A 15,473-nucleotide genomic window follows, 5' to 3' on the forward strand; every position below is an offset into this window, starting at 1 on the left:
GCATATTTGTGTGCGTGTGTCCACGTGCGTGCGTGTGTGTGCGTGTGTGTGTGTGTGTGCAGGGCCCTGGATCCCCCCACCCCTACGACAGTGCGCACGTGGCCATGACGTACACCGGGCTGGCCAGCCTCCTCATCCTTGGGGACGACCTCAGTCGTGTGGACAAGAAGGCCTGCATGGCCGGCCTCAGAGCACTGCAGCTAGAGGACGGCAGGTAAAGACACACACACACACACACACACACACACACACACACACACACACACACACACACACACACACACACACACACACACACACACACACAGTCGACAAGAAGGCCTGCATGGCCGGCCTCAGAGCACTGCAGCTAGAGGACGGCAGGTAAAGACACACACACACACACACACACACACACACACACACACACACACACACACACACACACACACACACACACACACACACACACACACACACACACACACACACACAGTCGACAAGAAGGCCTGCATGGCCGGCCTCAGAGCACTGCAACTAGAGGACGGCAGGTAAACAGTGTAAAACACACACGCATGTACACACACACAGTAATAGTACTTGCATAGGCCTGCATGGCTGGGCTGAGAGCACTACAATTAGAGGACGGGAGGTAAAGACGCACACACGCACGCACGCACACACACACACACACACACACACACACACACACACACACACACACACACACACACACACACACACACACACACACACACACACAGTGTGTAATGGTACTTGCATATATAATGCAGTGTCTGATGTTTCTGGGGCTGCAGAGCATTGCGTCTGGAGGATAGTGATGTAAGGGATACAGCAGTAATTGCATAATAATACACATCACAAAAGTCATTCATAAAAGCATGTTTATCAATGTAAAGGTTGCAGACTTCTGTTAGTATTACAAGGTCCAAGTGAAGTGCAGGAGCGATGGAAAAGGTCGCCTGAAGTAAATGTGGCACCTCAGTGATGGCAACAGACGAAAGCCGCTTGAACTATGTAAATATTAAGACGTGGAACTGAAAGAAATGCCTTTTTATGGCACCAATGTACAGTACGTGCTGTATACATGCACACATGCACAGGCACATGCACATGCTCTGAAATGAAAAGCCTTTGCTACACACCTCCAGGTCTACAATTTAGGTATAGCATGAAGTCTTAATCCATGTCCCTGTCTCTTCGCGCAAAATATTAGTCATTTATTCACTACTGATTGTGAAAAGAGAGTATTGTTGAATGCCATCCGTCATTGTGTTGTCAGTGGATGTGTGTAAAAATGCCACCGGAAAAATGTCTGTGATGGAACAGCTGAATGTGCTTACCAAATGTTCCATAGAGCTTTGCAGATCATCACAGAAGAACATGACCTTTGCACTTCTCCTATTTGGCCTTAAGCTGTTCGATGGAAGGGACACAGGCCTGGCCAACAATAGCCTGTAGTTCCCCATTTTCCACCCCGATCTAAAAACCCCTCATGGAACTTGAAGGAAGTGTGTGTGTGTGTGCGTGTGCGCGTGTGTGCGTGTGTGCGTGTGCGCGTGTGTGCGCGTGCGCGTGTGCGTGTGTGCGTGCGTGTGCGTGCGTGTGTGTGTGTGTGTGTGCGTGTGTGTGTGTGCGTGTGTGTGCGCGTGTGCGTGTGTGTGTGTGCGCGCGCGTGTGTGTGTGTGTGCGCGCGCGTGTGTGTGTGTGTGCGCGTGTGTGTGCGCGTGCGTGTGTGCGTGCGTTCACACAGTATGATTGAATCAATGAGCAGAACATGCTTTGGGGCTCTGAAGCACAACAGCCACTCAGTATCACAGCAAATATGGCCTGAGACGTACTGAGAAGCCCTTTATCGCGGCCTGTGGAAACTCTCATGTATGCTAACAGGTTTTGGCCCATGAGGTCATTGTGTATTGGTGGTGATCAAGAGAACAAGTCAAGGGACAGTGAGGCGCTTTATTTCCTGCCAACAACAGGCTCTCTATGTCTGGCTGAACCCCCAATGGACGATGGAAAAGACACTTTTTTCACAGCAACAACTGGGATTTCTGGAGATGGGTGGGAGACGTGACGCCTCGTTTTTTCGTAACATTGGTTAAAAACCTACAAAACTGTTATTTTTCCTTTAAAAAACACATGTCAATGAAAGAAGATGTGGTACATTATGTTTCATATTAGTCTTAGATGAGAAGAAACATTTTTGTTAAGATTTATGTAAAGGTTTATATGTCAAATATCCTGCGGTGTGACTGTAACATTAATGAAACCTGGAATATAATATATATATAAATTAACCAATAACATTTTCAATAATGTGTGAACCATTTGGCATGATTGTATAAATATTAACTTTATATTAAGATATGTGAATGTGAAAAAAAACTCAAGACAGTAATATTACCTACAAGTTCAATTTCGTAACACAAATTGCGTCCTGTGGGGTGACATGTATGTCAATGTTTGTGAATGGGCAGCTGCAAGGCCAACTACAAGGATCTTAAAGACTGGCTCCTAACCAGTCAGTACCTCAGTTATTGGAGAGTGCTGTGGAAGTTTAAGGTGACTCTTAACCTCTTAATATGTCTTCATATTGCAATCTTTCTGTCACGCAATGCTTAGGTTCATTTTATGGTGTCCTGTGGTGTGACTGCTCTTATAGGAGGAAAAAAAGTTTTTTTTATAAATGAAAACACATTTTAAGATTAAACACAATATCATTATCAAGTTAGAATGAGCTCAGATGTCAGTCATGTATACAAAAGGATTAAAATGGCCATAATGCAGTGAATTCCCTGTGGTGTGACTCCATTTTCCTGCGGTGTGACATGCCTATGCAATGTGTTGATGCAAGACACATTTCTCCAAAAATGGCAAAAATAAGGTGAAATTCCACAGACCACTAAGTGCTTTATTTTTTTCTATTTTTTTCCAATTTTTATCCAGATTTTTCTTTTTGTGTGCGTTACGCCCTTAAACGTCAACCACCCAGATGGAGAGTTGAGAGAATGGGTCGCATGTCCATACTCCCACACTCATGCACGTTAACATTGCAGAGACACAGATACGCGTATGCACACACAACTACCATTCTTCACTTGAATTTTTGCATTTCTGTAAACGTGTCACTGTACTATATTGGCTCGGGCAGGACTGTACTTGCAGAGTCTTGCTCATCAAGAAAAGCGCTATTCCAATTTAGATTACTTTAATTTGAGAAAGTGGGCTTTTTCTTGACGCTGTGGTTGCTCGATATGCTCTTGTCTTGCTCTGGTGTGGACCCTGAGGGAGACAGTTAATGAATCAAATTTTTAATTTGGGAGAAAGCGACTTCATGTTTTTTTTTTTTTGTACAGTGCCGGAGGAACTAATATAGCACCAACTGAGATGGAGACTTCATCACTCTTGCATTTTAGTTTCAAAGGAGCTAATATACCACAGTTTGAATTTGAACTTGAGAAGGACTTGAGAAGGACTCCTTGTTTGTTTCAGTTTCCACTCAATGCCAGAGGAACTAATAAAGCAAAAGATGAGGAAGAGACCTCATGACCCTTGTGTTTTTCAGTTTCCATTCTCAGTAATATCGGCACAGTTTGGATTTCAGAAAGAGAGAGACAGACTTGATGACTTTCACCGTATGTGTGTTTCAGTTTCTACGCGGTGCCAGAGGGAAGTGAGAATGACATGCGCTTCATCTACTGTGCGGCCTGCATTTGCCACATGCTCGACGACTGGTCCGGCATGGACATCAAGAAAGCCATAGACTACATCAGGAGAAGCATGGTGAGTGTGTGTGTGTGTCTGCACGTGCGTGTGTGTGTGTGTGGGAGAGTTCATCGGGAGATGGATAGATGGATAAATGGATGGATAGATCATTTATTTGTCTTTGCAGAAACTTGTTCTGTGCCATTTACAGTGCATTTGATAGTTACAAAAAACCTCACAATAGACAAATACAACCCCCCCCATGACAAAAAGACAGCAAGACATAGTGTAAGACCACCTCATATTTTTAAATAGAATACAATGGTAAAGTGCTATGATAAGGTGTGTGTGTGTGTGTGACGTCATCAAGCATGGACGTCAAGTACCGTAAACCCAACGAATCGTTACATAAAGAGAAGTGTGTGTGCTTCTGTGTGTCTATATGCATGCATGGGTCCTGGTGGAGCATGCTTATGAAAAAAACCACTGACTGTATCAGGAGAGTCCGAGTTGCTTACCCTCCCCCCCTGTGACCGGATATCAAGGCCGCCATAAATTACATTAGGAAAGGCATGTTCTGTGTATGTGCGCAGTATGTGTGTGTGTATGCAGTATATGTACGTTTGAGTCCCCTGCCCCCACTGTAGGCTGGGCTGCAACCCTGGCACGTGAGTGTGAGTGTGTGTGTGAGCTGTCAACCGGCCTCGGGGCATATAAGCACATCGGTTAGTAGCAGGCTGGCCGGCTTTCTCATGCAAGACCAAGTGTGTTGCATCATCCTTACGGAACAAAAATAGATTTCTCATTGCCGTGTCTGAAGACATTACGTACTTTTCTTTTAAAACATTGTAACATCTCGGATCTCACAGATTTATCCTCCTTTGCATTTGAGCACAGTACAAATTCAGCCTTGGGGGGGGGAAATACTACTGAGCCAAATCATTTGCTTCCAGTACCTGCTGTGCTGCGTGTGTTTGTATCCCTTTTTTGTCGTTCATTTCATTATTACACAATTGCTGAGGCGTCACTTCGGCCTGGAATGATTCCTTCTTCCTGTTCAAATGTAGACAGAGAGAGGGAGGGAGGGAGGGAGGAAGGGAGGGATAGAGAGAGAGATGTTTAATCTGAGGGAAGATAGGCGTGTCACTGGAGGAGAGGGAAAGGGATAGCTGTCCTAGTAGGGCACAGTCAAGAGAGCAGACAGTACTTAGCGAAGTGGTGGTGGCGGTGGTGATGTCAAGCCCAACACCAGCTCCCAGCCTCAGCCAAAGCCTCAGCTTTCTTTGCGTCGTGGAAAGCAGGCTTCCCCGAATAAGACAAACACACCCGAGCCACCACTCCACTCCACTCCACTCTAGTCCAGCGCTGTAATCCTACCACCACAGATTATATAATCTGCCCACACACAGACACACATGCTCAAGTCTGCCTGTATTTCCCGCTTGATGATTGTAGTGGATTACATGCAAGTTGTGTGCGGATGTGCGCGTGTGTGTGAGAGAGGGGGAGATCTAGTTGTCTGCGTGTGTTTGTGTGTGTCTGTGTCTGTGTCTGTGTCTGTGTGTTCGTGAGTGAGAGCGCGCAGTGGATGTGTGTGACATGATTGCTGCTCCTGTGACGTCTGGGGGATAAAGAGTGTGTGTGTGTGTGTGCGCGACGTGATTGCTGCTCTTGTGACCTATGGAGGCTAAAGACAAAGTGTGTGTGCGTGCGCCATCACACGCACAGAGACACAATGCTCGGCTTCTGTGTGGCACGGTTGTCGTTGCGTCGGCCCCTATATTCGTCTGTTCTCTGCATCCCTATAAATAGAGGACGTGATCCCGTCCGCCGGTCGGTCGGTTGGTCGGCCTGTCGGTAGCCACCCCCACCCCTGCAGCCGCGTCCTAATCCTCTTACTGATTCAATTATGGGCCGACTGTTAACCCCAAACATGCTTGGCGTGATGCCTCCCGTCAAGGGTGCATGGGATGGGATAAACTGGGGGATGAATGTTTACCAAAAGGCATTTCCACACAACAGGACGGAATGATTTGAACTCACTTTCGTTTTGTTTTGTTTTTTTACTCTCCCTTAAGCCGTTGCGTTGCGCTGGGAAGACAAACAAAGATTTCGTTCACGGCCACGGTTACGTGACGAGGAGGATTTCCGCTTTTGTGTTCGTTACATCACCCCATGACGGTGCCAACTCTGGTTCTGCTGGCACAAAATTGGCAGTGTTCTCTCTCTCTTCACCTCAAAAAAATGCTAAGAGTCCCTGTTAAGTAAAACAAAGACATGTAGTGGCTGAGAACAATCGATCTCATGAGAGGGGAGTATGGTGGGAGTGTTCTGTCTCAACCTCAAAAGAATGCTGCAAGATTGTGTGTTAAATAAACACAGAGGACATAGAAAAACATGGGGGCTATACTTAGAACACGGTTAAAGCAGGCCCAGTTAACCCACAGGTAGTGGTATACCTGCTAACAGATGTACATACAGGCATCTTTTAGTTAAGAAAAGGAGTACTCCAGGCTCTTCTAATAGATTATAAAGATAATTCTAATAGATGATTAAGATGAAGTGAATCAGCACTTTGTAAAGGGGGGGGGGGAGGTTAACCCTTTAAGAACCTGGGCTCATCTCTTGTTTGGGTGGGGGTCGAGTTGGGGGAGTGTGTGCAGCATCAGAGAGCGTTGACCAGATTAAGTGTACTGTGATGGTGAGTGGACATGTTGTGTAGCCTAGTAGTGGTTGAGTATCTGTGTGGGGGTGGGGTGGGGTTACGTTAAGCATGTCGTAAGAGAAGAAGCTGTTAGTGGTGGTCAAGCTTATGTTGGGGTCGTGGGGTTCGGGGCATGTATTGAGAAACAAGGAGTGACGAGAGGAGAGGAAGGGCACATGAGGTGGAGAGTTGGCATTTTGTTGGACATATTTTAATACTTTTGTATCAGTCAAGTGATTTGGGGGGAGGGGTGGGGGGGGTGGCATGGTACAGTGAGAAAGAGGTATCCAGATGAAATGCACGTAGGTGCATCTCTGCTCATATGTCTTGGAAGGACAATTGTAACTGAGGTGATCCTGCGCTAGTTCACCAACACTATATGAGGCTTTAGGAGGGAGGTTTTGCTAGTTAGCATCTGTTACATTTGCCCTCTAAACCTCACTCCCATCCGGGTCACTGCACCAGTGGAACTGAGGTGATCTTGCGCTAGTTCGCCTAGGTTTCATTGGGAGAGATCACAGTAAGCTGTATGCTGTTTTGCTGTTGCTTCATCAGATTCACTTTTGAATTCATAGTAGGCCGGTTGGGTTTGAATTGGGGCATGGGATTGGTTATTTGTTTATTTCATATGGCCACCCCTCTCACTCCCTCTCACTACACACTACTCACTTGGCCTACTACAGGGCACGGTTGAGCTTATCTCTTGGATGGAAAATAGGGGTCGTGGGTGGGGGGGTTGGGCGTTGAGGTTGCAGGGTGTGGGTGTATGGTGTGAGAGGAGGTGGGTCGGTGGGTGAGTGGGTATGTGTATGGCATGTGAGAGAGGAGGTGGGGGTGCTCGAGAGATGAAGTCAGCTGGTGCCCCCGCATGGGATTATTAATTGAGCAGTGTGAGTGTAATTTGTGTCAGTGACCCCTCTCCCCCTCTCCCTCTCTCCCCACTCCACTCCCCCTGTGTACATATGCGGCATATGCTGCCCATCACCACACCACACCACCCCACATACCCAGCCAGCTATCCACCCACCTGGCACCGACGGAAGGGTGCCCAGAAGTGTGTGGAAGAGTCACTGACCCATGTACCCATTTGTAATACTCTCTGTCTGATTTCGGTCTTTATTTACGGTAAATATCCTCTCTTCTCTCTCTTTTTCTCTCTCTTTCTGTCTCTTGACTTTTCTTCTGCCCTCTCTCTCTCTCTCTCTTTCTCTCTCTCTCTCTCTCCCCCAAATTCTCTCCCCTTCTTTCTCTGCCTCTTCCTCTCCCCTTATTATGATTGTTTCTTTTGTCTCCACAGTCCTATGACAATGGCATTGGGCAGGGAGCAGGCCTGGAGTCCCATGGTGAGTGAATCTGTCCATGTTTTACTGCAGCGTTTCTCAACCCTTTTTTGTCTTGCGTACCCCCTGAGCCTTTTTCTCCTACCATGCGTCCCCCCTCACTCATACACTAACCGCGCGAATAGACCAGGCGCGATGCGATTCAAGCGACAGAGTGCAGCAGCAAGCGATACGAGCGATTGAGGAGACTAGAGTATGTCCGTACAGGCAGAAGGCAAAGCATTCAAGCATTCCCATTGGCTGTGGTCACTGACCTCTATAAAGTCATTGGCTGTCGCGGCTTGTCGCCGAACCGCGTCATAGAAAGTTGAAAAGATTTCAACTTCAAACTGTCACGCTCGTCGCGCAAATCGCTCTAGTCTCCAGAATCGCTTTTGTCGCGCGACTCAATACAAAGTCAATTACTTCTGTCACTCGACTCGCTCAGATCGCCGCTGGTGTATTTCTGCGGTAAGCCTCTTCTTCTATCCTGATGTTACTATGTTTCAGACATTTGTTATTTTCATTTTTTCCCCCACGTATCCCCAGCATTGTGCTCCCTCCCATACCTCTAGTGGTACGCATAACGCGGCGCATCAAACCGAATGAAACATTAATGTTGTTGATTTAGATCGGCTACCGGGCTACAGGCGAAATTCGCTCCTCATTTGCCTAATATTTCAACTTGGCCGAATGTCTCCGTTCCTGTTAGCTTGTCTTTGCCCCCTTCATAGGAAATGAATGGTGAAGATTGCTTCGCTTGGACAAATTCACGTGTATATAGAGTAGAGTAACTTTATTGATCCCCAGGGGGAAATTCATGTGTCCCCGGCGTAAGCTTTACCACTGTTCGCGCGTTCAGGCCGACTGAGAACCGTGCTGGAGCCCGTTCCCGCACCTAATCGCGAACCGGCCGTCGTGATCACGCCACAGATATTTGCGTTCGCGAACCGGAAAGTACCGCAAAATACTAGGTTTTTCTCCGCGAACCGTGACGACAGCGTGCCCGTCAGCAGGTTCACCCGGGTAACGCAATCACGTGCGGGAAAAGTTCAGAGCCCGGTATGAACACGGGCGGTTCGCAGATAAGCACTTTAGTGGCACCGGCTCCAGCTCCGTTCTGGTCGGCCTGAAAGCCCTATGTTTGGGAATCACTGCCAGATCCCTGGGCCAGATCAAGTCTCAGACACGCTCTTCATCACTTAATGATTTCCCCTTCCAGTGTTCAAGTGCCATTGTACTGCACTTGGGTGTGGGTTCGCCATCTGCCTTTCATGAAATCCCTCGTCAGCAATTTCCCCCTCAAGAACAGGTGTTCTTATGGTCAATTATCAGCCAAAGCCTGTCATTTCATCTGAATGGGTGCCAACCTCTTGGCATGATTGCCCTCACAGAGCCAAGGGCATGAAGGCTGAGGCCTGTTATAATGCGCCTATGGCACGACAAGAAGCTCTCTCTCTCTCTCTCTCTCTCTCTCTCTCTCTCTCTCTCTCTCTCTCTCTCTCTCTCTCTCTCTCTCTCTCTCTCTCTCTCTCTCTCTCTCTCTCTCTCTCTCTCTCTCTCTCTCTCTCTCTCTCTCTCTCTCTCTCTCTCCCTCTCCCTCCCCTCTCTCTCTCCCTCTCCCTCCCTTCTCTCTCTCTCTCTCTCTCTCTCTCTCTCTCTCTCTCTCTCTCTCTCTCTCGCGCGCTCTCTCTCTCTCTCTCTCTCTCTCTCTCTCTCTCCCCCTGACTTTTCTCATCTATTATTCTCTTCCACATCTGTCTCTCTCTTTCTCGCCATCTACTGTGAAATTGCACCTGGAGGTCCTTAGCAACGCAAGGTAAACAATCAACAAAAAAATCTGCTTAGTCATTAAGGAGAAAATATGAAGGAAAGAGAGAGTTGTCGTTGAGTGATTGACACTAGCCTTCATGCTCAGCTGCAGTTGGTCCTCAGTCAGAACGCCCACTCTGGATGAACCGGGACTTAAATGCTAGGCTGTGGCTGTCTCAAAGAAAGACCAGGAAGAAAAACCCCCCCAAAAAAAGAAACAAACAAAAAATCTTTTTGATGGATGGTGTCCCTGCCTCGCACGCACACGCACACACACACACACACACACACACACACACACACACACACACACACACTCACACTCACACGCACACACACACACACACACACACACACACACACACACACCACAGTGCATGCATCTGCAGGGATAACTGCTACCGTGTATTCAGCCATATCATTTACCTGCCTTTTTCTTTTTTCTTTCTGTCTGTCTGTCTCTCACTCGCTCTGTCTTTTCTCTCTCTCTCTCCCTCCCCTTGTCTGAGTTTCATTCTCAACATGTTTGTGCCTCGCTGTTCTAGTTTCTATTTTCGCTCTGACTTATTCTCTCTCTGTCTCCATCTGCCCTCTCTCTTCCCTGCATATTCCTCTTTTTTCCTCTGACTTTTATTCGTCTGATTTGCTTTCTTCATCTGTCTCTCCTCTCTGACCCTATTTGCCCTGCTTGTCATCTCGCTCTGTGTTCCTTACTGCCCTGCTTTGCTCTTTGTCCTCCTCCCTGTGTCTCCATCTCAATTTTTCTCTTGCTGTCGTTCTTTTGTCAGTACTTGCATCCCTCTCTCTCGCTCATTTTTTTCTCTTTGTGTGTCTTGCTTGCTTGTGTCTGCTCTGTCTCTCTCGCTTGAACACTCTCCCTCTTGTTCTCTCTCTCTATCTCTCTCTTGCTCCCTCTTGCTATCTCAGTTCCTCCGTTACTCTCTGTGACTCTTTTATTGTTTCTTACATCTCTCTCTCTCTCTCTCTCTCTCTCTCTCTCTCTCTCTCTCTCTCTCTCTCTCTCTCTCTCTCTCTCTCCCGGTCTCGCCCTTTCTTGTTCTGTCCCTTTCATTCTCTCACTCTGGATCTCCTCTCTCTCTTTCATTCTGACACATATGCATCCCCCCCCTCTATCTCTTCCTTCATCTTACACATACTCATTCCCCTCCTCTCTCCTCTCCTCCCGCCAGGCGGCTCTACGTTCTGTGCGGTGGCGGCGCTGTGCCTGATGGGTAAGCTGGAGGAGCTGTTCAGCCCGCGCGAGCTGGACCGCATCCGCCGCTGGTGCATCCTGCGCCAGCAGAACGGCTTCCACGGCCGCCCCAACAAGCCGGTCGACACATGCTACTCCTTCTGGGTGGGCGCCACGCTGGAGGTACACACACACACAGACACGCACACAGACACGCACACAGACACAGACACAGACACAGACACAGACACAGACACAGACACAGACACAGACACAGACACAGAGACAGACACAGACACAGACACAGACACAGACACAGACACACACACACGCACACAGACACAGACACAGACACACAGAGACAGACACACAGAGACAGACACACAGAGACAGACACACAGACACATACACACACAGACAGACACACACAGACAGACACACACAGACAGACACACACAGACAGACACACACAGACAGACACACACAGACAGACACACAGACAGACACACAGACACACACACAGACACACACACAGACACACACACAGCCCCAACTAGCCCGTCGACACATGCTACTAAAGGTAAACACGCAAACAAAGAGGTTAAACACGAAGGGAATGACTGCAGACAACCAGAAAGAAAGACGGACACTGATAAACATGGACACAGACACACGCAAACCTACAGCATGGCACATGGACAGACACAGAGGCATCCAGAAACACACACAGACACACGCACGCAAAGTTAATGACGCATGGATACATGCATACCAACACACCACACGCTGAGGAGGCACAGAGACGCAGTGAGAGAATAAATAACTGGGAAACCAAACCATGTAGGCAAATCAGTTCTGGCTCAGGTGTACTGTTTGTTTGTTTCTTTTATTTTACTGAGAGGCGGACAGTAACAGGAATGCACAAATTTTTAAGAGATGATGGACTGAGATGAGAGAGAGAGAGACGGAGAGATAAGAGACGGATAGAGACGGATATAGTAACAGGAAAGGCAAACAAGGAAGGAGTGCTGTGCTGTGCAGCAAGTGGTGAGATGTGTCATCTATGGCACCATGTAATGAGCTGTGCATCTAGGTCTGGGAGGATACTCATTCATTCAAGTCAGAGGAACTGTGTTTAGGCTTACTTTTGGAGCGCCTAGTGCTTCCAGTTTCTTTTACAAGAGAGGAACTCGGAGCTCCAAGGAAGCGATGAAGTGTAGTTCCTTATTAGAAAGAACAATCATCTACGTCTAAGTTTGGGCTTCTTTTTTGGACCTCGAAGTGCTTACAATTGCTTTTAAGAGAACGGAGTCTGAGTTTCCTTGAAGCTCCAAAAAAAGTAAAGTTGTGTGTAACTGGCTTGCTTTGATTCTTCAGATAGGGAAATCATTATATACTGACCTCACAATAAGCCTGCCATCACCCCCCTTAAAATCAACTGATGCCCTCCATTTGCAACTGAGCACCCCCCTCTCAGCTGCCCCCTTCACAATGACCCCGATGGCCCCCTAATGCCCCCTGGGCATTTGTAGAGCCCCCGTGAAGAAACGTCAGTGTAGATGTCCATAGGCTGTGTCTTATACGGTACGAAAGGTAAAATGGAGTTAATTCAGTGCAGTGCGGTTCTCTGTAAAGGGGATGTTTAAAAGACTCTACAAACAAACTTCTACCCACTATGCTGATGAAGTTTGACAGACAGCCCAAGCTTGTTTGTTTAGGCAAATCCACAACCACGCCTTCAAGATAAACAAATACACACACGCATGCACACACACGCACGTGTGTACACACTCAGACACACACACACACACACACACACACACACACACACACACACACACACACACACACACGCGCGCGCGCACGCGCACGCACACAGACACACATGCCTTCAAGATGAACAAACACATGCACACTCACGCGTGCACACACACACGCCTTCAAAATAAACACACCCTTACAGGAAACACACACACACACACACACACACACTAACAGGAACACAAATGCACACATGCACACACTGACAAACACAAGCGCGCACACACTGTGGTGGTTCATTTTGGGAATGAATTAAATCCCCCACCATATGTTTTGGTTGTCCAGTAAGTCAATGTTGTTTCTAGGCGAGCGCCTTCTAGACAGAAGCATGCATTGAAGGTAGGCAACACAGGCACCCTGTTCTTCCGCTTCAGTGCCACCTAAAAACAGCTGCAGCGGGAGGTTGGACTGTGATACAGAGTGGACTTGTGGAGGGAGAGAGGGGGAGGGGGGTGAAGGGAGAGGAGGAGAGAGACTGAGTGAGGGAGGGAGAGAGTGGGAGAGAGGGGGGTAGAGGAGGAGGAGAGAGAAAGGGGGAAAGAGGAGGTGGGGGGATGAGGGAAGGTGGGGGAAGAAAGAGGGTGAACATGAGGGAGAGAGAAAGGAAGAGGGAAAAGAGGGAGAGAGGGGAGGTTTGGAGAGAGAGTGAAAAAGGAGGAACGAGAGAGCGAGAGTGGGAAAGGGGGAGGTGGGGGAAGAAAGGGTGAACGCGAGGGAGAAGAAGAGAGAGCTAGAGAGAGGGGGGGGTGAGGGGGGGGAGATGGGGGAGAAAGGGGCTGAGTGAGAGAAGGGGAGAGAGGGAGAAAGGGGGTGAATGATGGAGGGAGAGCAAGAGAGTGCGCTAGATTGGGTGGAAAACAGAGGGGGCATGACGGGAAAGGGGGTGAAAGATGGGGAGAGAGGGAGAGAGGTCGGGATGAGAGTGAACGAGGAGTGGGGAGGCAAGAAAGGTCCGAAAGAGGGAGAGAGACAGGATAAACGAGGGGGGTGGAGGGAGGAAAAGCTTGAGTAAGGGAGGTAAAGGAGAGAAAACGAGAGATCGGATGGATTGGCGAGAGAGAGGATGAAAGAGAAGGGGGTAAAGACAGAGAGAGACTGAGCTGGAAGGCTTTTGCTGTGCTGTGCAGCCAGAGAGAGAGAGAGAGTGAGTGGGAGAGAGGAGTTTAGCTGTGTAGCCAAGACAGGATATGGGCATCCTCAGCAGGCAAACACACTTGGCAGGCAGAGTAAACGCCAACACACACACACACACACACACACACACACACACACACACACACACACACACACACACACACACACACACACACACACACACACACACACACACACACACACACACACACACAGAGTCAAAGACAAACACACAGTTGGGTCACCAAAGACAAGAGGGAGCCAAAGACGAACACACACCTACAGACACACACACACACACACACACACACACACACACACACACACACACACACACACACACACACACACACACACACACACACACACACACACACAGAGAGAGAGAGAGTCAAAGACAAACACACAGTTGGGTCAGTGAAGTCACTGAGAGTTGGCACTCAGAATCATGTAATGAAGAAAGTAATGAAAACTCTCTACAGGGAGTGTGTGTGTGAGATTTATATTGAAGGGAAGGGAAAGAGGAAGCCAATTTCAGTAGAGCACACACTGCTGTACATTGTACAGCTTGTGCTAGCACAGTAGTAAGAAGCAGCCTGTTAGGAGCAATATGAATGCATGGTAGATGGGTGGATTTCTGCTGATTCATTTACCCTTTAACCCATTTTAGCCTGATGCTGTGTATGCATTGTTTGACCTTTGGTGCCTGAAGTGACATATACACTGAATTCAGACTCATGAGATTTCAGTGTTATTTTTTATTAAAAATGTATGGCTGAGATATTTAGGTTTTAATAGGCAGAGGGCACCTTTTCCCAAAAAAGGCTTAGGCATTCAGCAGGTGCTTTTTTGCAGGTGCCTAAATGGGTTCATAACTTAAAGTATTTGTTGAGATGTTTGTCTTGAATGATGGTGAAGATGGACAGGAAGGTTGTAGGGAGAGAAGAGAAGGGGTAGGGCTGGGAAATGTCCCAGGCTGGACTCGAACCTGGGTCCCCACAGGCACTGTTGCCTTTATGGTATGCATGTAATAGTAGGTATTAGCACAATGTCAGCGTCAATCAATCGTGGAAAGCATTAATGAGAGCCCCGTTGGCTATCAGCCCCATAGATGATCAGCAAAGTGCTCCGGTTGTCCTGGAGCAAGTACTGTATGTGCACTCGGTTGCATGAGATTCTTGGTCGAATGCTTCAGGTTGAATCTTTTTCCTCGTTCAACACCCCTGACCTGTGCTTTCCAGGCAGGAGTCAGCAGCGTTTTAGCTCTTTCAACGCCGGCAGTGTGACCGCAGCATCAGCCTTACTGTGGAATGTGAGCGTGGATGTGTGCTCACGCTTGTGTTACGTAGTCATCTCAATCCTGGTGTTATGGCCACATTTTCTGACAACAGAGGTGTCCACCCTGCCTTAAGAAATGGCTACACAGAAAACCCCTCTCCATTTATTTAATCCAGTCATTTCCCAAGCCAGTTGATCCTAGTAAAATCACACATCATCAGTGGGCTAGATTGGCCGATGGGTGAAAGCACATGGGCTTAAATGCAAATGGACAAAAAATGTGAATACACTGTGTGAACATTGCATAAGGGTCTTAGTTTTTGAAAGTGGGGTGAGGGAGGGGAGTTGAGCTGAGCCAAGCCTTAGCAGTTATGTGCACTTTGGCACTTCCACTGAACTCCCAGCCCACCCCTTGCAAGAAGCTTGCAACCAGCCTCCTCCTGCAACCTCTGATATCGTGCAAGCCAACAGGTCTCCTTTTGAAAAGACGGGAAGAGCGCTAGCACCC

At 48.0% G+C, this 15,473-nt stretch overlaps 1 protein-coding gene across 1 annotated transcript in view; it reads left to right on the plus strand.

Annotated features, from left to right (window-relative positions):
- The window catches only part of pggt1b (protein geranylgeranyltransferase type I, beta subunit), a 37,553-nt gene that overhangs the window by 15,601 nt on the left and 6,479 nt on the right, over positions 1 to 15,473 (plus strand). Inside the window, exons 4-7 of the mRNA XM_063195670.1 lie at positions 63 to 214; positions 3,651 to 3,783; positions 7,707 to 7,752; positions 10,731 to 10,915. Coding sequence (XP_063051740.1) covers positions 63 to 214; positions 3,651 to 3,783; positions 7,707 to 7,752; positions 10,731 to 10,915 — 516 coding nt within the window. The remainder of the gene's footprint in view (positions 1 to 62; positions 215 to 3,650; positions 3,784 to 7,706; positions 7,753 to 10,730; positions 10,916 to 15,473) is intronic.

The sequence above is a fragment of the Engraulis encrasicolus genome, chromosome 3, assembly GCF_034702125.1.
Source record: "Engraulis encrasicolus isolate BLACKSEA-1 chromosome 3, IST_EnEncr_1.0, whole genome shotgun sequence".
Lineage (NCBI taxonomy): Eukaryota > Metazoa > Chordata > Actinopteri > Clupeiformes > Engraulidae > Engraulis > Engraulis encrasicolus.